At 37.8% G+C, this 24,049-nt stretch overlaps 1 protein-coding gene across 7 annotated transcripts in view; it reads right to left on the reverse strand.

The window, feature by feature from the left end:
• The window catches only part of TBC1D22A (TBC1 domain family member 22A), a 422,295-nt gene that overhangs the window by 311,269 nt on the left and 86,977 nt on the right, over window positions 1–24,049 (reverse strand). For all 7 annotated transcript variants that reach the window (XM_067564390.1, XM_067564388.1, XM_067564386.1 and 4 more), the window contains one exon: window positions 12,494–12,608. In XM_067564390.1, coding sequence (XP_067420491.1) covers window positions 12,494–12,608 — 115 coding nt within the window. The remainder of the gene's footprint in view (window positions 1–12,493; window positions 12,609–24,049) is intronic.

Consider the following 24,049-nt stretch of genomic DNA (forward strand, 5'->3'; position numbering starts at 1 on the left):
AAGCAACTGAAGTGCTAACCCAGGGGAAGAACCTGGCTGAAACGAATCCAGCCAACCTGTGGTGAGAATTATCTGAGTTTGTAAGGTTGCTGAAAGAGTTAAGTTTAGTTTAGAATGTGTTTGGCTTTTGTTTATTTTAACTAAACATGACTTGCTTTCCTCTGATTTATAACCACTTAAAATCCTTCCATAGTTTAATAAATTTGTCTGTTTATTTTACCTAAAACAGTGCATTGTCAGAGACGCCATTTGAAGTGACAAACCTGGCGCATATCAATTTCTCTGATAAATTGACGAACATATGAGCTTGCAGTGTTCAGTGGGCAGCACTGAACATTGTAAGATGGAGGTTCCTAGGGTTGCATCTGGGACGAGGAGTATTGACTGGGGTCATGCCACTGCATAATGCCATGAGTGGCTGGCTAGAGGCACTCAACTCACTGAATTGGGAGACAATTTGCTTGCTGGTGGCTGTGCGTGAGCTGCCCAGGAGTGTGAGTTCACACAGCAAGGCAGAATAAGGCAGGCTTCAGCAGTGGGGGATTGGGTAACACAGCAATTCACCAGTCCAGATTGCACTAGTGGAACATCACAGTGTTAAATGTGAACTACTAAAAATATAAAGGGAAAGCAACATTTTTCTTCCACATAGTAATGTTTCAAAGCTGTTGTAAACTTTTGAAAAAAATATAACATTCTTCAGAGTTACGAACAACCTCCATTCCCGAGGTGTTCATAACTCTGAGGTTCTGCTGTACTATCTTAACCATTTTCCCCTCAAACTTTAAAGAAACTTGTGAGGAGATCAAACCTGGGAAACCTCAACCTGAGAAGTGGAGGATAACATTATAAGAAACTGAAAAAAAAACCTTTATAAACATAAAATGTAGGCAAGCTTGCTTACTTTAGCACTCCAACTATAACACCACTTTCCATAGGCCCAAAGCAGAGCACAAGATTTTGTAATAAAAATATACCACTGTGTTACATCAACATAAGTATGTAAGAAAAATAGACAATATAACAGGAAAAAAGAGAGAAATATACAAGTTTGGGGGGGGGGGAGGAGGAATCACATCAAGTATTTATATTAGATTAAGCTAAATTCCCTTGAAGGTATTTACTAAGAATAAACTATGACAAATGGTTTGGAAGATGACAAAAGTGAGAGTCCAAACTTCTCCAATTTGTCATTAAATAACCCTTTCACAATGACAACTCGTATAGATCTATATCAACATATTTTACTAGTGATAATGCACTGTCCTTCCATAAAATGTCATGCATTGTGTTCATAATAGAGCTATTAAACCTGAGATCATAAAAGCAGGAGAAGACTAAAGCCAACCAAATAAGAAATAAAAATAAAAGGGCAATAGGAGTCAAAAAATTACATGAAGGCCACATTTGTTTTAAACTATTGAGATAACTATTATTGGGTTCTTTCTGGTGAATCTGGGAAGAACAACTCATTAATATAATTATTTGTGTATTTAAATATATTCAATGAGAAAAATATATAGGAGTTCTAATGCCAAGGTTAATCTACCCATTACTACTTGGCTTATTAAAACAAAACTATTTTCTCCTCAAATCATCCAGAGCTAAAATAAATGGTAAAATTAAAAATGATTCCCCCTCTCTCACACTTGCCAAACTTCAAGCCTTTAAACCGAAGCATGTAGGCACTAGAACTTCAATGAAAATTCATCCTGAGGCAGACACCCAGTATGAAAAATTTCAGCCCAAATGGTAAGAGTGAAAGTGAAAGCAGTGCCCTCAGTACTGAGCAAGTATAGACAGCTGACAACTACAATGCCTACAGTATGCCCATCATCATCGGTATTGTCCACTTCAGCTACCGCCAATTCAGCTACGGCATCAGTAGTAAGATTCTTTCTGGTACCACAGGAATGTTGATACTCAACGGTCCTCTCATTGTTGGGTGAACCAGATTCCCCATTGTTGGCAAGTACTGAGCGTCTCTTGGTACCAAGATCTCGGTCTCCAAGTGGACATTCCATAGCACAGAACTCTTCTTTCTTAATGGTTGCCCCTACAGGGCAGGATGTGGAAGAAGAGGATTCCCAGTCAGTCACATTGATTTCAGTGAGGGGTTCCCTACATATCCCTTTGGGAATCCACATTTGAGCAGGGAGGGCCTTGCGGGTCACCAAGGATAATGGGACCAGCCATGAATTACACCCCTGCTTCCTTAGCACCCCTGCAATGGCCAGATTGGGACCTGTGGGCTGTCTGTTGGCAGCAATTTCACAGACCACTGATACCATCCCTCAGGGAGACTAAGGTTTCACATCCTTCCCCTTCTCATCTATGACAGGTGCAGACATTTGAAGAGCTAGGGCAGATGAGGAAGTCACCTCTGAGACTCCCAGTTCATTGTCTTCACTGGATAAAGCAGTTATGCCTCCGCCGCCTTCTGTGGCCAGCAGGTGGTTTCAGGCCCTCATTAGATGGGTCGGAGACACTCTCCAAATCCCTTTGAAGGAGGTCAAATATCACCATCATAAACTGTTAGATAATTTGCAGTTGGCAATGCCCTCCAGAGTGGTGTTACCTATTAATGTGGCTCTCCTGGATCCAGGTAAGATGATGTGCCAAACACCTGCAACTATTCCATCAGTGTGCACAAGGGAGATAAGAAGCACTGATTGGATTAGGATTTTGAGTTTTTATTTCCTATCCTCCATCTAACTCTGTACCGGTGGTTGCAGTGAATGAATGGAGTAAACATCACTTTCAAGATCTAATCCTTATGACAAGGACCAAAAACAACTGGATATCTTTGGAAGAAAGTCTTACTCATCTGCGACCCTGCAGTTCCCGATTGCAAACTACCAGATGATCACGGTCAAATACAGCTTTCCTAATTACAACAAACATAGTGAGTGAGTGGCTGCCACATGACTGCAGGAAGCAATTCCAGTCTATAGGTGTGGAAGTCAGCTATTGGCCAAAATTGCTTGCCAAGTGTCTCTAAATGCTGTGAATACAGCTGCCAGGTCCATCTCCGTGGCGGCAGTTATATGCCAGGGCACCCTGGCTCCAACTTCTGGGGTGTCCAACAGAGGTTCAGAACACTGTAGAGGGCCTCCCCATTAATGATCATAAGCTTTTCTCAGAGACCACGAATGACCTTCTGTACTCTCTAGTGTAGACAAGCCATTTGGGTTGGGTTTCAGGAACTGTTGTTCCACTGCTGTGTTGTGACAAACTGACAATATCCTGGACAAACCTTATGGAATTAAGATAAACATTAGAAATTATGTTTCATAACTTTGAAGTCCACTGTATTAAAAATTCAACTGAGTATGTGTTATTGTGAAATTGTACGCAACTTCCTGAAGAGACTGACTAATGCAATCTCCGGAAATTTTAGGAACTTTAAAGGACTTTGGTGGACAATATGTATGAAGTGGATTTCCTGGTAAATACCCGGGAGAAGGGAAATCCAAATCCTCCCAGATGCTGGCCTTTTGAACCTATGCCATCGTTATTTTATTGTTTTTAACATGTTTTTTCTGTAATGTTTTAATCCAAAGAACAAATAAGCTTACATAGAAAGAGCTGTGTGGTAGCTTAACTGTGGGCAGCTACACTGGCTCTGACAAGACAGCAAGCAAGTCTGCTTAGGCCGACCTATCTTTTGCTGGGAATAACACACTGAAGGCAAGGAATTGTTCAGCCTGGAATGCCTGTCAGGAGAGAAAGAGAAACTGGTCTCAATCCAAGAAAGGCTACAGCTAGAGAGCTGGAAACCTGAGAGCACGGGGCCTTCACTGAACCACGAAGGGGAAAAACAGGAGCAGTTGTCCTGAACTGAGACCCCTTTGTCTTTCTTTTAATTGCACTGGTGCCAGGCCTCTAGTGTGGGTTTTCAGGAACTGTTGTTCCAGTTCTGTGTTAAGTCATCTTATATATAATACTCTTTCATATACCTAATAATTGCATAAATTGAATTTACTGTCTCAATTTTCTGCCACTTATCACCCTACAGAGTAATTGTCTCAATCTGTATTCTAAGTCACATATGGATCCATAGTCCTGCCTGGGAAGGGTGCAGTCAAAGAGCTGTGTCTCTTGTTCAATTAATTGTTTAGTTAAGGTCTCTGGCTGATGAGGGGAGGGATAGTAAAAGAAATGTTTTAAGTACCTCACTCTTTTCTCACAATATCCAAAACCATAGAATTCTACACTAGTCAAGAGTATTTATCAATCAACATACTAGTTTCTGCCTTCTATCATCACAGTCACTTGTCATGAACAATTCAATAGGCTCATGTATGTGGTTGCTAACTCATAGCTATAAAGGTGTATTTAGCTGCCTAGCTTTCTTCTTCACTGCTCCAGCGACGTAAGGAACTGACACTGTGTCACCCTAACTATACCAACATAAGCGCTACACCTCTCATTGAGGTGGTTTTATTATGTTGGCATAGCAGGGACGTTACATCCCTGGGAGGAGCATTTCCGTATGTATGCCTCCAGTGTTTTGTCAACAAAAGCTGACTTCTGTCGACAAAACTCTGTAGTGTAGACCAGCCCAAAGTCACAAAGACAATACAAAGGTGGTCTGTGTATCTGAAGGGATAAGTTCATCTATCATGACTCATTACTGGATTTTTCTGAAGAAAATGATTATGATGCTATCAATTATGCTCTTTCCCCAATATAGCAGATAAAAACAGTCTCTCCCTCTCTAAAAAAAAATAAAGCCATTCTTGACTACATTTCTTTTTCCTTCAGAGGAATATTTCTGTGCCTAACCTTGATGGCCAGACACAGGGATTGTTTATTTTCCATTCCATTCCATTTTTATATTTAAAACAAATCATTACCCTGTGAAACTGAAATCCCTATCACAAACTTAATTATGGTCTCGCTACCACTCTACCATAATACTTTTTTGGTTGTCTAGCTTTTCTGTTCTAACCCTAATTGATATTTTCAATTATAATACCACTTACAAAAACAGAGGGAGCCATCCTGTAAAAAATCTAAGGCCTTTTAAAAAATCTATGACAGATCACTTTCCTTTTTATACTATTGTTTGCCAAAATATTGACCCAAAAAAAGAGATCCACAATGGTCTATGATATTACATTTAAGTAATATAATTTTGCTTCGCGAAATGGATTATCCCAGAATTCAATTTTTTGGGGGGGTGTTATAAAATGAGTTTGTCACCAAAAGACACTTGATATAAATAGACTGTAAAAAGAGACCTTTCATAACAAAATAGAACAAAAATATCAGCCAATATAAGTGCTACTTCCCCCTCATTTTTGCAAAAGTCTGCAAAAACAAGATTTTACACTATGCCCTGTAAATCAAACTTGGATTCTTTTCCTTTTAATTTTTTTCTCACAAGATTGTGTTAAATACCTAATAGTTTGTATCAAAAAAAATTTACAGAATCTACAAAATTTAAGTGCAGCATTGCTTGAAATTGTTTAAATAGCCCAAAATACAATAAGCATCTTGACTATAAACAGGATATTAAAAGAATGCAAAATCCTACTACAATTTAGCAGACCTCTCAACATTTCAAAAACAAAAAGCAATCAAGCGCTAATTAAATGCAAACAATGACAGTTACAATAGCTTCATAAAACTCTGACTGTATTAACATAACTCTGATAGCTTTTCTTTCCTTCACTGTCATCCAAACTTTAATTTATACTCTGATAATTGGAATATGTGAAAGAATGGCTATCACTGAAATTCATCTCATAATAAATTGTATGCTTTATTGCTCTTGTAGTTTCCTATAGGCTATGGGAATTTACTTCCCTTGTCAATGGTCCACTAATTACAACTCCCGTAGCACTTCAGTTGTCATGTGCTGCATTCTAAAATGTTCTCTGGAAATCTCATTAACACGATAGAAAATTTCAAACATTCTTAAGTTTTATACATCAACAGATATGACAATACATTTCTGTTGATTGCGTTTGTTGTAATTTCTATTTTTCTGATTGCTTAGCATATTCCTTTTCTTCCCGTTAGTATTAACAATCAAGAATTCATTTTTTAAAAGCCCGAGTCAAATACTGCTTAAACTTAAGACAGATCATAATGGAGATTCTTTCAGATCCTCATGAGTAGTTATGACAAATTGTTTCCATTATACATGATATTTAATCAAAGGCCAAATTATTCAAGTGATTTAATATGTGTAGCAAGCATCCTGATATCATGTTACTCTTTCTCTTTTCACTTTTGTTTTTTTGGCACATGCTGAACTGCTATCAGAGAAACCCAATTTAACATTAGTTACCAGCTTCTTAGTTTACTTTGCTATAGGTTAAGCCCTTTTATAAAAATCCCAAAAAAGAAGTCTTTGTTAAGGTCATAGACCCAGATCAATTACTTCAGAAAAAAATTAATTAGAATACTCCAGTTATAAGAGATACATTTGTTAATCTCAGAATTCAGAGTTAAGATTCTATAAACTTTCCTCCAATACACTCTCCTTTTACAACACCACCTTCTGAATACACACTAAAGACCTGCCTCAGCCTCTTACTTGAATCAACACTATTTTCACATATTACGCTCTATGTACAGTCTTTAAATACCTATCACTACCTCCCATTCCATCATGAACACAAAATCCAGTTGCAAAATCAAAACAGCAGAATTTGAAGAAAATCAAACCTTCTGTCAACCTACTCTAGAGAGCTTACAAAGGTAATTGTATGCCCTGTACCAATATGAATCTGAAACCTAATCATTCACAGATTTTGAATTATAAATTGGTCAAAGTATCCAATGAAAACTAGAGAGGATACAACACTAGTGCACATAAAGGATAAATTATAGGTAAAAACTGGAGATCCTACAGAGTGTGATAGGGAAGCAGACAGAGTTAAGATTGTTTTGGGAACTTTAACTGTATTCTGTCTGCAAAGAATAACAGAAACAGTGCTGCTATAGCGTAGACACTTCTGGAAGGGATTTTCTGTTGATGTAGGTCAGTGGCTGTCATCCTTTCTAGACTACTGTACCCCTTTCAGGAGTTGATCTGTCTTGCATACCGAGCTACTTGCTTACAAAATCTGACATAAAAGTGACTCAGCACACTGTTACCCAAAAATTGCTTGCTTTCTCATTTTTACCATATAAGTATGAAATAAATAAATTGGAATATAAACATTGTACTTACATTTCAGTGTATAGAGCAACATTGTCTGTATGAAATTTTAGTTTGTACTGACTTCACTAGTGCTTTTTATGTAGCCTGTTGTACATCTAGGCAAATATTTAGATAAGTTGATGTACCCCCCGGAAAACCTCTGCATACCTCCAAGGATTCGTGTATCCCTGGTTGAGAAACACTGATGTAGATAATCCACCTCTGAGAGGCAGTAGCTAGGTCGAAAGAAGAATTCTTCTGTCAATCTACCTGCCATTACACATGATGTGTTAGGTTGACCTAACTATGTTACACAGGGCATGAATGACATAGGTAGATCGAGCTTACACAGCCCTGAGTGATGTAGCTAGGTCAAGCTAAGTTTTAGGTGCAGGCCAGCCCTAAGACCAGATCCTGTAGACATTACCATGTATTGTTTTAAACATCATGAGCACTAAAGTTAGTGGCATAAACGCTTATCTACACTAGAAAAGTGTACTACTTTAACTATATCTGTAATGTGGATGCAGCTATAAAGGCAATTCATACTGGTAGAGCCATTCCTGTATAGGAAGATGAAATAAATAATACAACCAACATAACTGTCACTTTGTAACAGTATAATTGTGTACACACAGAGACTTTTACCAGTATAACTGCATTAGTAAAAAAAAATCATGTGTGTAACCAATGTAGTTAGATTACTTTAAAAAAAAAAAAAAAAACTTAAGTGTAAACCCAAACTAAAATTTTACAGGATTGGTCCCTTAACTAACAAGTCTCTGTAATACCAATTTGGAAAATGTGCATCTAAATTATACTATTTTTAACAGGCCTTGTTGAAAGATACAAAGGTTGAAGTTTCCAATAAATAATTGCTGATTTAGAAAATTCCAGGACTTTTAAAAACAGGGGATTCAAAGTTTTAGAAAAGGTGTTTTAGATAAGATTTTTCTCCAGTACTCATTCCTCTCCCTTCCCCAGCCCTGCAAGTTTCCTTGCCCTCTCTTTCCTCTCTCTTAGGACCTTTTGTAAACCAGCCATGTGTTCTTCTGTTTACTGTTCAGGTTTATTTTCCCCTCCCACCCTGACACCCTTTTACCCAAAGGCTTCCAAAGAGGTATTGCTTTAATGAGCCTGCACATAATAGTGCCTTAATTGGCAGCACGCCAAAGGGATAAGTAACAGTCACAGTTTGTCAGTTTCACATGGATTCTCCCACTTGGGTGTAGTGAGCAGAAGCCTGTAAGAAAATGTAAGATTCTGTGCCAAATTTAAATCCACCAAGCAAATATTGAGAGCTATATTATATGCCAAAAGACCGATACTGAAGAAAACTGTTATTTTTTTAAAATCTGCAATCTACAAAAGTGAAAACTTGCATATAAAAGACAAAAGCATGGTTTAAACATATAACCTAGCCAATTATTTCAAGAACAGGCCTGGCCAATCTCATTTCCCTTCTATACTGTAAAGGAAAGAGGCAGAGGCAGAGGCCAACTTTGGAGACTGGCCTGCTTATTCTCAACAGAAGGCCAGTGGCAAGCAATGCTATTTTCTCTTCCCTCATTTGAGTGATCTCTGTCTCCATCAGATTCAATCAATGGCAATGACTCAGAAATGGGGCAGTCATTGGACTTCCTAATAAATATGTGGCTGGGGCCCAACTGAGAATCAAAATGGATGCTGGAACAGAGACTCCATGCATTCAGACACCAATAAATGTGAAAAAGAAATGAGGAATACAGAGATTATCAAAAAAGTATCCAAGTGAAATGATAAAAGATTCATCACTTAAGACATTTAAAAATTAACTGAACAAAACAAGAGTGAATTTACACACGAGCACAATCCTTACAGGGAAACTAACTGGATGACCTTCCCATCTCTAACATCTATGTTAAGAGTTCTAGCTCCATTGTAGGCCTTATTGTGTGAAGTAGAGCAATGTTTATCAACCTTTTTGATACCAGGGACTGGTTTTCTGCCTTCCTAAATTACATCAGGGAGATCTCAGGGATCAGTGCCAGTCCATGAACCGGCCGCTGGGAAACACTAATGCAGAGCATCAAGGGTGTGACATGGTGCTCCTATAATGACATGCAATAAGGCTTCTGCTCAGCAGCATCTTGTTGATATATGCTTAGTGGACATTCAATATAGAAATATGATTTTAATGCAGACTGGGGAATTAGTGAGACTTACCTGTATTACACAGCCACCAATCCATTGCAGCTGACAGGTCACATTCACAATTTAAGCTCCTCCTTTCAGCCACTAAAAATGCTCTAATCAGCCATGAAGTTAGGCACCTTAACCCATATTTATAAGAGTATGTCTACATTACAAACACTATCACAACAGAGATGCAGCAATAGAAGAATTCTTTCATTGATCTAGCTGCATCTACACCGGGGGCTAGATTTTCCACCACCCTAAGTGATGTAGCTAGGTCGACATACATTTTAGGTGTAAAGAACTCCATAGGAAACTAAACATATATAATTTAAGATGCCTAGAAAAGGAATTCACTGTGCTGGAGAATCCTGTGAAAAAGCAGAAACAGACTTCTATTCCTAAAATATGAATGTCACATGGGTTACGTTATTTGAATTACCATCTTAGCTCTTCATAATAGAGAATCACTGTGTCTGAACAATTCACAAGTGCAGACTATTTACTAATGAAGGACTCACTTCAATAACTTTTGTTTCTGATCAAGCTACACAGATGTGAATGAACAATGCCATCACAACAGCACATTTTCTTAAAGATGTAATTAGTGTACAAAAGGTCACATTAAACAACATTCCCACTGACTTATGAACTGGCAATTATTTATACCTTCGTTACATGAGGCCAAGTTGCTTCTACTGGAAGAACACACCAAGAACTTAAACTTGCAAGAACACAGTGACTCAAAGGAGAACAGTGGAACAGCTTATTCTGGAATGTAATCTAGTAACCATAAATCACTCATGTTTAAAAGTTGTGGGGAAAAATCATTTTAAAAATGTAATATTTAGTTTGTTATTTAAAGTAAATAAAATTATATTATTTTAAAATCTGCACAAGAATTTTAAAAATTCGCAATAGGGGTAAAAGATGGTGCTATATGTCTACTGATTAAACTTCATACAAGTTTTGACAATCTACCCAAATTCCAGAAATACTATTTAACTCCAGTGTGCAATTTAGTTCTTGCAATTTTATCCAAATAGACTTAATAAACTTTTGCAATACTATGTTTTAATCTTATAAGAAATTAGTGATGAAAGAAAAAAGCAGTGCTGCCAATTCCCACAATTTTATTAAGGGCCTCACAATTTTTTGTGCATTTCTTAAAGCCCAACCTCTAGAAACCTATGATTAGGTAAAAATGTCGGTTTTCGTTTAAAAAATTCTAAGCTTTGGTTGAGGAGAAAAACTTGAAAATGTAACTGGAGAGCACCATGAAGGCTCAAAAACCAGAAGGCAAATAAAACATATTGATTGTTCATTTTTCTTGTTGCTTTTAAAGTTTAATGATTTTAAGCCAATCTCAATTTTGAGAGGAATGACTAAATATTTTTAAGCATTCAGGGTTAGAAATATTCAAATATCATATATTGCAAAAATATAGTTCACATGGATATTGTATCCATATTAGTTATGTTTTAGTAGGTAACAAATAGAAATGAGACATTTAAAATGTAATTTGCTGATAGGCACATCTTTTCACTGGCAAATCAACTTTCACTATTAGTTTTTTGTTGTTTTGTTTTCCAGTTAAAAAAATACAATTACTGAAATAGTCATTTTTCTGATCCCATCATACTGTTCAGGCAAATACATTAACAATTACGAAGGTCTCACAACGTAAGTTGGTGGTAAAGACAAACTTATTTACCATATTAATTAAATGGTCTATTTAACAAGGAATATCAATTATCTAATCACATCTCATTTGAGCTTCTTATTTCAATTAACAACTCTAAACTCTACCAACAGAGATCCTACTGTTCTAGGATCATTAAGAACATTTTCATTATCTGTCAAATGAGGGAGTAAGAGGCAGAAACTGCAAGCACTCTCAGGAGTAGGCCTCTACCCCTATTTAAGAGATGATTAGGGAGTAAGCAGCAGTAGTTCTCATTAGCTGCTTAGCAATGAAAAGTCTTCCTATTTAACAAGAAATGAAACAAAGCAACAGAGGTGTTGCCATGCAAATCAGTAAATGGATAGTCTTTCATGCACTCAAGGGTAATCTGTCCTCCATTAAATCTAATCAATCTGATTAGGACATCCATAGGGTAACTCAAGAGGGAACAAGAGGAAGAGGAGAAAAGTAAAGACATACACAAAATACAACCCACAACAGAGACAGAACACATCAAAACTCAGCAAAACATTGAATGCTCTGCGTAAAGTTATGTATGAATTATGCAACTGTGATTATTTTCATTATACACACACACACACACACACACACACACACACACACACACACACACTTGAAAAGAAAGTAAGGGAAATGTAAAGCGGTTTTAACCCAAATATTTTCCACTCTTGTGGTTTACCCTTAATAATGACTTGCATTTATTCTAAGAGTCTACACAGTACATACACAATAAACTAGAAAATAGATCAGGAATTTAAAATGGAAAAACTACAATCTGAAATAGCTCATTGATTTACACAAGTATAACCCAATAGTTTATAATTAGCAGTGAACTTTTACAATAGCTTTCCCGGTAATAAATTTAGTTATAATGCAGAATGCAAATTAAAATAAAACGACGACAAATTATTCCTGGATATTTACAGCTTTTACAGAAAACCAGCCCTTATAAAAACATTCATCATTCATAATAGTCGCAATAAGAATTAAATATAGTTAAAAAACTAGGGTATAACTTAGGATATGCCCTAAGTCTAAAAAGTCCAGCAGGCTTTAGCCTTGCAATCTGATCCATGCGGGACCCCTGTACCTCCAATAGGACTCTACATGGACAAAGTTTCAGAGTACTATTGAAGTCAGGAGGGGTACCTACACAAAAACAGATTGCTGGATTAGGACTTTATTTGTAACACAGGTCTGGATACTTTAAAGTTACTATTTTAAATATGTACATAGTTTTAATTGTAAATAATACCCTCATCACTTCCCCTCCCCCACATATATATTTAAGGCAATCACATTTGTCCAATATATCATCCTCTTAAACAGCAGATGACCATTTAATATGCTCAGACGTAATTTATTTATTCATCTAAACCCAAGTACTGTCACACTAAATACACATATTATGAAATCACCACCAATTTGTAATTAAATATTGTGCCAAAGCTTACCTATATATTCACAAACGAAGACTACAAAAAAAGGAGTAACAAGGTCATTTATTCCCTGAACATAGCCACTGGCTGGATGACGAATTGCCCAGATAAACAAAATTCGTTCAAAAATCTGAAAGAGAGTTGAAGAAACTGTGAAGCAAGGGATTTATCAAATGGTGAGTATGTTTTACTTGATACAAGTTACTTGAAAAAGCATGAAGGACAAATTTAATATCATAGACAGTAACTAGTACCAAAAGTATGCATACGGAAGCATAAATGAACACTGGTGTTCGTAATTAACTGTCAATGTTAATTAAGTTTCTCAGTTATTTAAAGAAAGCACTTTCAGGATATTAGCACATGTTAAAACCAACCTCGTACATAATTCAGTTATATTAGTTCCAAAAAAAGAATGTCATTCTCAAGCTTTTAAAATAAAGCAAGATTTTCTCCCTCTCTTCTGGAATTTTATATCCCTTTTCCACAACCCCCCCTCCCCAATCCCTCTCAAAGATAAATATATTACTAAGAACCACACTTTGTTCTTTCCCAAAATAACAAAAGATCTCATGCTTCTGAAATAGGTCACTGCAGATTTTTGCAATAATTCACTCCCCAAAAATTTCTAGTTAAGCTTGTCTAGCACTGCCTTGCACCCTTCCAGAAAACACAGGGTAGCTAAATTTAAATCACTGGAAACTAGGAAATGTAGAATCAAGGCAATGTCTCCCACATCACACCCCCACAGAACTTTAACTATGCCCTCTTTCAGCAATGCCCTAACAAGCACTTGTGAGAGACTGTAGGACTGTACCCTTTCTGAGCATGTGGAGGACAGCAGAGAGCATGAAGAAGAACAGTTTGGGGGAAACTTAGACCTTCTTGACTAGGATAAAAGTTGAGTTTAGGTCAAGTTTTGCAAAAACAGCCTAAATAAACCCAGCCTACACTCAATCACTTCACCTAGTCCAGACGAAGCCCTAAAACTTGACAGTTGTTAACACATGTTCATTGTTGTCTGAAGGATTTCCTTTGGGACACCATGCTCGGTTAAGTCCCAACTGACTCTTGCACTCCATTGTAAGGTATGCCAAGAAAATACTAGAGTTACAGTGCAACAGCAATGTGTGCATGCCACTGCAGACATGAAGTTCTGATAAGCAATGAAAATACATAAGAGAGCATTAGAATGGGATGAAACACACTTATCTCCCCCTATCTTCATGGCATTCCAAATGGAATGTCTGCCTCTGGACATGAAAGAGGAAGCATTTCTAGCAGCCCTGAAACTCTAGAAGCATTTTAAAACTTTGACATTCCTAAATTTTAGCACCAAGATGGCCATTGTGATCACAGACTGATCTTCTGCATAAGTCAGGCCAGAAAATAGGGGGGAATTCCTCTAGTTGCACCTGCACCTCTGGCCAGATGGTACTGTGAGCTCTGGCAACCTGCTGCAACTAATGCCTGGATCAACACTGCTACATTTAACACTGTGAGGGTCACTGAGGAATAATGATTGAGAATTTTATTGGACAACACAGCAGAAAAATGCAGAAAGTGGCAGATTTTGTTAGGAATAGGTCAGGTTTGATTTTGTTCCAGTGCCTATTGCTAGCTCCAGGGGGACAGAGTTAAGGTTGTGGGGCAGTGTGATGGAGGAAAGCATCAGCTTAACTCTGTTTCATAGTTTTCAGAAATTTATATTCACCACCTTCCTCATTCTGGAAAGACACAAGCAGCTCTCGGCATGCTAAGAGCCTGAAACATTAGCTCTGGGAGTTGTGAACTCTTCCATTAAGCTCAGTGAGTGTTCTCATCTTTACACCCCCAGTCTCAGGGCTTGCATGCCTGTGCTATGCACTGAATATACTCATTTTCGTCTCCCCACACAAGCATGCCTGTTCCCAGCGCACAGCCCAGACCTAGTCCAACATACCTAGTGCTTCCCAGCAAGAAGTGAACGAACTTCTCTCAGTAGATAACCAATTCATCCTTGCCCTTGTATTTGCCTCTCTGGTTTCATTTTCTACTTGGCGACTAGATCCTCCCATAATCAGCCCAGTCACCCAGGCCACCATACTGGGTTTCATATCCTGGCCACATTATTTCCCCCAAACTTTCCTAGGATAGGACTTGGGAAGATGACATTGAGGATACACCTGGGGTATTCTGAGCTTCCTCAAAATTGTGCACACCATACAAACTCATGGTCCTTGGCCACTGTGTGAGTATGTTACTCAGTATGCCACTCACAAAAGGTCCTCCTGAGGAAACACTAGCTCTCAGAAATGCAAACTGTCTGTAATCAGAGGTCCTAAAGCCTTTATAGTGTAATAACCTTTGAAATATTTCTAATGTTGGTAACATTGAATAGCTGAGCTCAGGGGTAGTTCAGTAATATACATTTTATGAAGGGCAGAGCCTTAGTATTTGCATTAAAAAAGTTATAAAAATTGTAAGATTCTTATGAGCAGCTCATTGTATGGGGTAGCATCTCAAGAACGGTTTGACCAAGTGAACCCAAACTTGTCCCAGAAACTCTATCTGAGGCCACATCTACACTATGGGTACTACCACAACACAGCTGCACCACTGCAAATATGCTGCTTTAGCTCCATAGAGTAGAGAATTCTACCTTGACAAAATGATTTTTTCCATCATTGTTGTTAATCCATCTCCCTGAGCAGCAGCAGCTAGGTCAACAGAAGAATTCTTCTGTACACCTCGCTGCATCTACACTGATGATTAGGTCAGCTTAACTACAGCGCTCCTGGGGAGAATTTTTCACAGCCCTGAGCAACAAAGCTAGGTTGATATAAATGTTAAGTCCCTGAGTGCCTGGTATAATATGCTACGTTTCAAGATAGTCTCCCCCACTATGGACGTTGGTTTTAGATCACTTTGACTGTAAAAATCAGGTCTTCATTGGTGGGCTGTATCTAAGAAACAAAAAGTTCTGCCCTTGAAGCAAAACTTCCAAAAGAAGACACCTGTGTGGCCTCTAACCTGAAGCAGAATGCAGGGGTAGAGCAGTAATATGCACAGCAGACACTCAAATCTACCAAGGGGAAGACTTGAATTCACAGGTCCTTAGATAATGCTTGGTTTTAATATCTACAGCATATTGCTCTGAGGCACCCAGTGATAGACATCAGGCAAGCCTCTGTACACTCTTGCTTGCCACAACGCAGCAGTTTCAGTATATGCACAAGTTATTTCCCCTAATGCAGACCCCAGGTATGTAACAGTTTATAGATCCAATTCAGTCCCTTAACAACAACAAGTGCTTTCTGGGTGCCAGACACTATCAAATATCATGTTCAGGCAATATCAGTTTGTGTGTTTTGGGGGTGAGGCAGGAGAGGTGCTGGCGGTGGAGTCAGTGCAATAGTTTGAGCAATAAATGTGGATCAAAATAAGGTACAAAAATGGGGAAAATATTCAAATAAAATGCTCAAATGACTCCAAATTTGCACTACGAACCCCACCTTAGCAATGCACAATTTAATACAGTGTGTGCATACATATGAATTTTAGAGCACTTAGAAAGCTCATCAAAGCCTTAACAGCTGAAATTTCAAATGAATTGTGTGACAAGTATACCCCCATAATTAAGCATATTACAAGGAAGACAGAACTACATCCAGATGAATGCACGTGGATAATATGAGAACCAAACCAAGTCACATTTGAGTTTTAAAAACTGTGTAATGTTTTTTCTTTTCCATTTTCATAAAACTCAATTTCCAGTTTCCGGATAAAATCAGGAGTGCCCAAAATGCTACTAGAAAGGCTGTTTGATGCAAGTCTCTATGTAGTATTAATTGTGAACCTAAGAACCCCTCAATGTCACCTGGCAGAGGGTTCACTGTTCTGTAACAACTTCCATTAGGCCTGACAAACTCACTATATCTAGCACACTGCTGTCATAGTATTTATCTATAAAGACTATTGTGTGAGATATTCATAATTATTGGATTATGTATGGATGGATGATATTTAAGAAGCTATGTATATGTACTAGACATATGTTTTAAAACCTATATTCCAGATAAAGCTGACAAACAGGTTTCTTCCATACAAGAGATAAGATATGTATCTCTGTCAAATGTACATTAATCATTAGGGGATTTTACTGACTCTGGGGACAATTACAAGGGGAAGGCAAAAGGACATCTTTATCCATCACCCAATAACAGTCAGTCCTAGCCATCAGATAGACTGTTATTGGGTTGGTGATGCTAGGAGATTACTTTAGGTAAGAAGCTACTTTAGACAAGGATTTCAATCTGTTGAAGCTGAATTTAGGCTCTAAGAAGCCTGTTGTAGATTTTGTTTTACCTGTAACCATTTCTGTTTCCATTATCCTTATTCAATCTCTCTTAAAACTTTACCTTTAATAAAACTTCTGATTGTTTCACTATAAATATATCTCCATGCTGTGGTGTTATAAAGGACCCAGTCCTCAGTTGTACCAGTCAAGCTGTGTGTACTGTTTCCTTGGGAAGAGCGGACCTGGTAATTACGGTCAAAGTCCAGTGACGGGCTGAATACTACAGGAAGATGCTTTCAGAGGGGCTTGGGGATTGGCGTGTACCTTTTGTTAACCTCAATGCAAAGGAAGGGCTGGCAGAGCTCTGAGGAGATTGTTTGGATGGCTAAAACACTGGCACCATCAGGGAGCTGACATGCAGTTAAGCATCAGCAAGTCTCTCCCTCACTAAAGCAAGAAGGGTGAACAAGATGACTCAAAGTCTGGGCACACCAAGAGCAAGCATCACACTAGTCACCATGGATCTGTTTTTACAAGACTCCTGATTAACCAGATGGGAGATTTCCAGCCTGATCAATCCAGACAATCAAACTTGGGGGTACTTATCTGAAATTAAATACTGAACCTGGTGAGATTTGCTCATAACCTGCCTAGTCTTCTCTTGATACGAGTTTAATTTATTAGTATTAATGAGAACTATATGCATGTATCCAATGGAGAACATTCAATGATCCTAAACATTAATTTTGAATTTCCTTGTTGTAATCACATTAAAAGAATTCAGGCCTTGAATAATTTTCAATAGATTTTCATCATATAGTTTCTTTTTGTATTTACTAGTATTAAAAATAAAGGGTGAAAAATAAAAATAAAATTCTTGCCCCATGATATCCAAAGTTCCTCCGAACTCAATTTTCTCATACACTCTGCATATACATGATAGACCAGAGAAACACACACAGACAGACATGTGGGGGACGCAGAGGAACACTTTAGGGGTGGGGGAGGACAGCACGGCCCGGGTCAGTCCTCACAGGGGGTCAGGGAAAGAGCGCCACCCAGCCCCACTCTGTCCCAAGCTCTGCTCTGCTCCCCTTCCCCACAACGGCGGCCTCGGCCCCGTTGTTGCATGCAGCCTCAGCGCCTGCCTGGGCCCCCAGTCCCAGCTGTGGGAGGATGGAAGGGCATTGGGTAAAATGTTTGGGGATCACTGATAGACTAAAGTCTCTGAAGAAGCCTTTACAATCCATTGTGTTAAAACCCAATTAAATATTTAACACAGAGAAAGAATAGCCATCATGACTAACAAAATTAATTTAAACCATGCCTATAACAGTTATTAATCCCTCAAATAAGGTGTTAATCATGGATGCGTTGACAGACAACTGTAGGAACTCTGGCAGAGGTCCCACAGTTAGGAGCAAGGGTATCTAACCTTGCTCCCTTCCTTATGGGCCTTGGTTGATTTTCTACTCCCCCACCCTTCAATTTTCTATTTTAATTCCCACTTTAGCTTGCAGAACCTTCACATGATAATTTCCGGTAAAAGTAAATATATAAAACTGATTAGAAAGGAACAAATATTCCATGTTTACTTTCACCAAGTGCCCAGGAGGTTACTTTTCCTTAATCTATAGCCTTTGATTGCTGAAAATACAATTACGAATATGGATAAGAAATAAGAGATCCAGTGGGGAGCCAGCTTGGGAGCAGACACAAAAGCAATTGCAGCATTCATTTTTGGACACAGATGATGTCATCAGAACTCTTTCTACAGCTTTTGTATTCTAAATATTCTTTCCTGACTGCAGACTAGTTGTTTGTTCCAATCCGGCTCCTCTCACTCAGTCACTTCACCCTAGTTTAACGACTCCACTCTTTTTTTCCCTTTCTTCTTGCAATAATTCAGTTACCAAGTTTTTCTGTTTGACAAGGTAAAAGTACAGGATGTTCCTCCATACATAACTCAGGAGAGATTGTATAGGAGTATTTATTATTACTAATTTAAATTAAAGAACTGTCTCATTCACAAAAGCTTTTTATTTTGAAAAAAGGCTATTTTTAATTGAAAAAACTTTCACCCAGTTTTAATGTACAAGTTTAACAACCAGATCAGTTTTTCTCACTTTTATGTTATCCCAAGATTCAAATAGCTGATGTTTACACATGCTTGCAAACATAAAATGAGAGGTACTGTATGTTTGCTAAGTTTTGTGTTTGCTAATTTGCTCCTCAAGAATCAAACACAGGGGAAAAATCACGGGGGAGAGGAGTTTCTCTTAAGTCCCTGTGCCTGGTCAAAAATTCATGTTTGCTTACAAAAGACATTTTATTGAAAGATTTCCAACTAGCTCTAGTAAACCCCCCTTTGACAGCCCTAAGGAATGGTATACATCAACAACAACCAGTGAAAATGCCTATACATAAAGTGCTGCCAAATACACAATTGAAATTGAAAATCAGGGAAAAAAAAGAATTTGCCTAATCTCTTCCAGCTCCAATAATTTCACATCTTACTTGTAACAATAGTTGGTACAATATTTTCATATAGAAATGTGAATTTCAAATGTGTCCCTCCAATTTTGCAACAAATAGTAAGTTTAGTAAGAAAGAGGAATCTATACAAGCAAGAGAAAAAAAATGGCTGAAAGTTTAAATAATTATTAGAAAATGTAAATACTAATTTTCCAAATAAAAGAATTCATTGAAACAAAGGTAAAATAAGTGAGGTAAAATACTTGATTGGACCAACTTCTGTTGGACAAAGGTGTAAGCTTTTGAGCTTCAGTGCTCTTTTTCAGGTCTGGGGAAGGTAACCAGAGTATCTGGGCTAAACACAAATTGGGACAGATTATGGTAACTGGAACGTATGTTTTTTCACCCCTGTATTGAAGTAGGTTCTTTCAGGTACCTGGGTGGTCCTTTCCATAATCCAATTTACTTCTCTGATCGAGTGTCCTTAAGTTAGCATAGGAGGTTTAAAGCATGACAGAAATAGATCACATTTTGGTACGGATCACTTAAATACCCAGGGGAGAAGAAACTCAATGACCGCACACTGCTAGATGTCACCTACCAATGAACACTGGAACTCATATGGGGGTATATCTAACAATTACAGCTCATACTCAATGGGGACCCTATTCTGAAAAAAAATGTGCCTCCTCTTCTGGCCTTCAAACAACCCACCCGATCTCATCACCACGGGGGACCAGAACACACAAACTCAAAGTGGCACAGAATCTTGCTAGCACAACAAATGCAAAACTTGCAGATATATCTCCACTGCTACAATGATCAATATCCACACAACACACTTCAAGATTCATGTGTCCTACACATGCCTATAATCACAACATCTGGTGTACCTCATCCAGTGCACCAAATGTTTCAATTATGCATATAAAACCCTGATAATCATCATGCTCTCGAATGAATTCTAACAGAAAAATGAAAGACAAAATACCATATTGGCAAATACTCTCACAAAGCAGTCACTCTATATTTGATCTATCAGTCCTAGTCTTCAAAGGAAATCTGCACACCTTCAAAAGGCAATACTGGGAACTTAAATTCATAACTCTGATAGACACTAAAAACCATGGACTCAAAGACACTGTTTTTATAGCTCATTACAACAATTCGTAACACACCTCACTTCCTGCTAATCCTGTTACCCACTTCATTTTAATTGGTCTCCTACAGCATGTGTGAACCCCTTATGCTTAATCTTTTCCAATTTGTATTTAGCTCAGGCACTCTGATTACCTTCCACAGACCTGAAAAAGAACTCTGTTGAAGTCTGAAAGACTATCTTCCACCAACAGAAGTTGGTCCAATAAAAGATATTACTTTCTCTACCTTCTCTCTCTCATAACCTGGGACCAACACAACCATGACTACACTGAAAAAAGATCTCAGTTACAGTACATTAACTCATATTTAAATGTGTGCGCTGTCTGTTTAAGCAATGATGTTATCTGCCAAAGGACAATCAAGAGGAAAAGCCCAAAATAATTCTCCATGTGTTTAATGAACACACAAAAGAATCTGAAATTGCTTTTAACAATGAATCCTTACTGGTTAGCAGAACCTATTAAAGTTCTGTTGATTTACATGATTTTCATGCTTTAGTTGGCAAAACTGTATTAATTAAAAGTTGTATCCATTTTAACCTACAAGATGTCTCTCCTCTTTATGGTAATTTCTACTAAACAATAATTATTAAAATGTTTTATTCTGGCAGCACTCACTAGTGCTACAGTTGAGTCTGTCAGCATTTTCATTACACCATCCTAATTTCAAAGGTTATAACTCAGCTATAAAAATTCCCTCTAGGCTAAGACTGCTAATAAGCAATAGCCTAGGAACAATCCTTTTTACATTAATTTATTTTATAAATTCACATAAAAAACTCCTTGGCCACACAAAGATAATAGGAACGCAACAAAAAATGCTGATTGACTTTTTATAACTCAAAACGCTCCACTTTTAAAAACAAAACGTTAGCCTCTTTTCTGATGCACACTGTGCAGATTAAAAAATTATTCTGTTAGAAAAACTAGACAGTACAAATGTCGTATCTTGATTAATTATCAATATCCATTTAATACTAATGTATCCAGGTGTATTATTCTATATCAGAAATCCATGGTAACAGAATAGTTATGTTGTTACAATCTATTATGTAAATTTGTATTTCAACACTTTTTGACATCTGGAAAAAATAAAAATCTAGAAAAGTAAATTAATAATGTGCCAGGCATCACAGATCTCCGAACAGTAGTGAGTCATCTTTTACTTTACGTACAACAAAGTACGCTGAAGATGAAATTGTATTCTTAAATCTCAGAGACTTCCACTTCCCCATGACTTTACAACTACAAGGGTAATACAGTGGAGAATGGACCCCATTCCACGGAGTAGATGTCTCATTTCATTACTATTTGAAGTGTTACTTTCATAGTCTTTTCCGGAATATTTTATTTCCTTTACAGTATCAAACACTACCAAAAAGATAAAAAGTTACCTGAGCTCCTACCTAGTTTAGCTCCTACCCAGTTGAGCTACCATCAATTGTTCCAGAGAGCTGGAAGAGGTTATAAAAAGGTGGAAGTGACATCATAAAAACTTAAGAATGGCCATACTAAGTCAAATCAATGGTCCATCTAACCCAGTATCCTGTCTTCCAATAGTGGCCAATGCCAGGTGCTTCAGAGGGAATGAACAGAACAGGTGATCCAGCCTCTGGCAAAACAGCAATCCCTGCCTATCTGACTAATAGTCACTGATGGACTCATCCTCCATGAACTTATCTAGTTCTTTTTTTAACCCTGTTATAGTCTTGGCCTTCACAACATCCTCTGGCAAGGAGTTCCATAGATTGACTGTGCATTGTGTGAATACCTCCTTTTGTTCATTTTAAACTTACTGCCTATTAATTTCACTTGGGACCCCCAGTTTTTGTGCTATGAGAAGTAAATAAAACTTCCCTTTTTACTTTCTCCACACCAGGCATGATTTTATAGACCTCTATCATGTTACCCCCCCTTAGTCATCTCTTTTTCAAGCTGAAAAGTTCAAGTCTTATTAATCTCTCCTCATATGGAAGTTTTTCCATACCTCTAATCATTTTAGTTGCTCTTTTCTGTACCTTTTCCAATTCCAATATATCTTTTTTGAGATGAGGTGACCAGATCTGCACACAGTATTCAAGATGTGGGTGTACCACAGATTTATGAAGAGGCAATATGATATTTTTCTGTCTCCCTATTCTTTTCTAATGATTCCCAACATTGTTAGCTTTTTTGACTGGCGCTGCATATTGAGTGGATGTTTTCAGTTCTCTTTCTTGAGTGGTAACAGCTAACTTAGACCCCATGATTTTTTATGTATAGTTGGGTTATGTTTTCCGATGTGCATTACTTTGCATTTATCAACACTGAACATTTGAACATCAACATTTATCATCACTTGGCTTCACTCCCCTACAGCTCAACACCTGAAGGAACATTTGGAAGACAAAAGGACTTTTGAAGGAGGGAAGGGTAGCCAATGGCAGGGAAAGCAGTCCAGCCTGCATTGTACCAGCTAACAAGGGTGATACATTGCTAACTCAAATCCTGTTCAGTACTAATTGAATTTAGGCTGCAAACTTATTTTTATTTTTTTAGTAACTACCTCTGATCCTTTAAGCCAACTATTTATAATCACTTAAAATCTATTTTTCTGTCATTAATAAATCTGTTTTATAATTTTGCCTAAAACACGGTGTCTGATTGAAGTGCTTGGTAAATCTTCGCACAGTTAACAAAAGCTGGTGTATATCCTCCCCACATTTGGGGGCGGAGAGATGGGGGGGACCTGGACTAGTTAATAAACGTATCCTGGTTAGGCTTCTAACTAGGGCAGGATGGGGCAACTTCAGGGTGCGAACAGAGAGCTGGAGCGAACTGGCTGGGGCCCTTCTATTCACTGATGGTTTGAGAGTGGCTGGAAAGCAGCCAGGTAACTCAGTTGGGTGTGCTCTTCCACTTGCTGTTGTGTTGGGTGAGAACAAGGTCCAGAAGGGCTTGCTGTTTGTCACCAGCAAAGCATTTCTGGGAGCCAAACATAACTGGATAGTTAAGGGAGGACACAGTGGTTCCACAGCTTCCAGGCTGCACCTCAAGGGTGCAACTACATCACAGTGTCCCTTTAATGTTTTTCCCTAAAAATATGTTTTTAAAAAAAAAAAAAAAGTTAACTATATCATTTGGGCTTTTGTAGCTCTCAGTAAAAAAACCAAATGTGTGTGCAAACTACAATAATTAATAGTTAAATTTACCTTTATTCCTTTAAGGTGGAGTTCATCTTGATCGAAATATAGAGCATAATATTTTGATCATGCAGTAGATAATATTTATACTGTAATTTGATTGTCTGCATTACACAAAAAGCTACAAAATCTTTAACTTAGAGTCAAAACAAATCTTTGTAACAATTTAATTTTGACATTAATAGTTTAATTTTTTTTCACCTTCCCTTGACCCAAACACTTGGTCCACCACAAACGTTCCTTTTCTCATAAAAATGCTCGAGAGTAGTTTTCTCCTCTCTATAATCATTTTTTATGCAACAGTATCATCAACTGATTTCAATACTTGTTCATTGTTGGATAAAGTACGGACACTGCTCTCATACATTTAATAGTGACTTTTTTTTCTGCTAATTGTTTTTCCCTACCCTCTTCCTCATTCTCTTCAACTTTAGTGCTTTCTTAATGCTGCACCACAAGGATAAAGCTGACCTGT

The sequence above is a fragment of the Emydura macquarii genome, unplaced genomic scaffold (assembly GCF_026122565.2).
Source record: "Emydura macquarii macquarii isolate MOO-44397 ecotype Brisbane River unplaced genomic scaffold, CSIRO-AGI_Emac_v2 contig_2636, whole genome shotgun sequence".
Taxonomy (NCBI): Eukaryota; Metazoa; Chordata; order Testudines; family Chelidae; genus Emydura; species Emydura macquarii.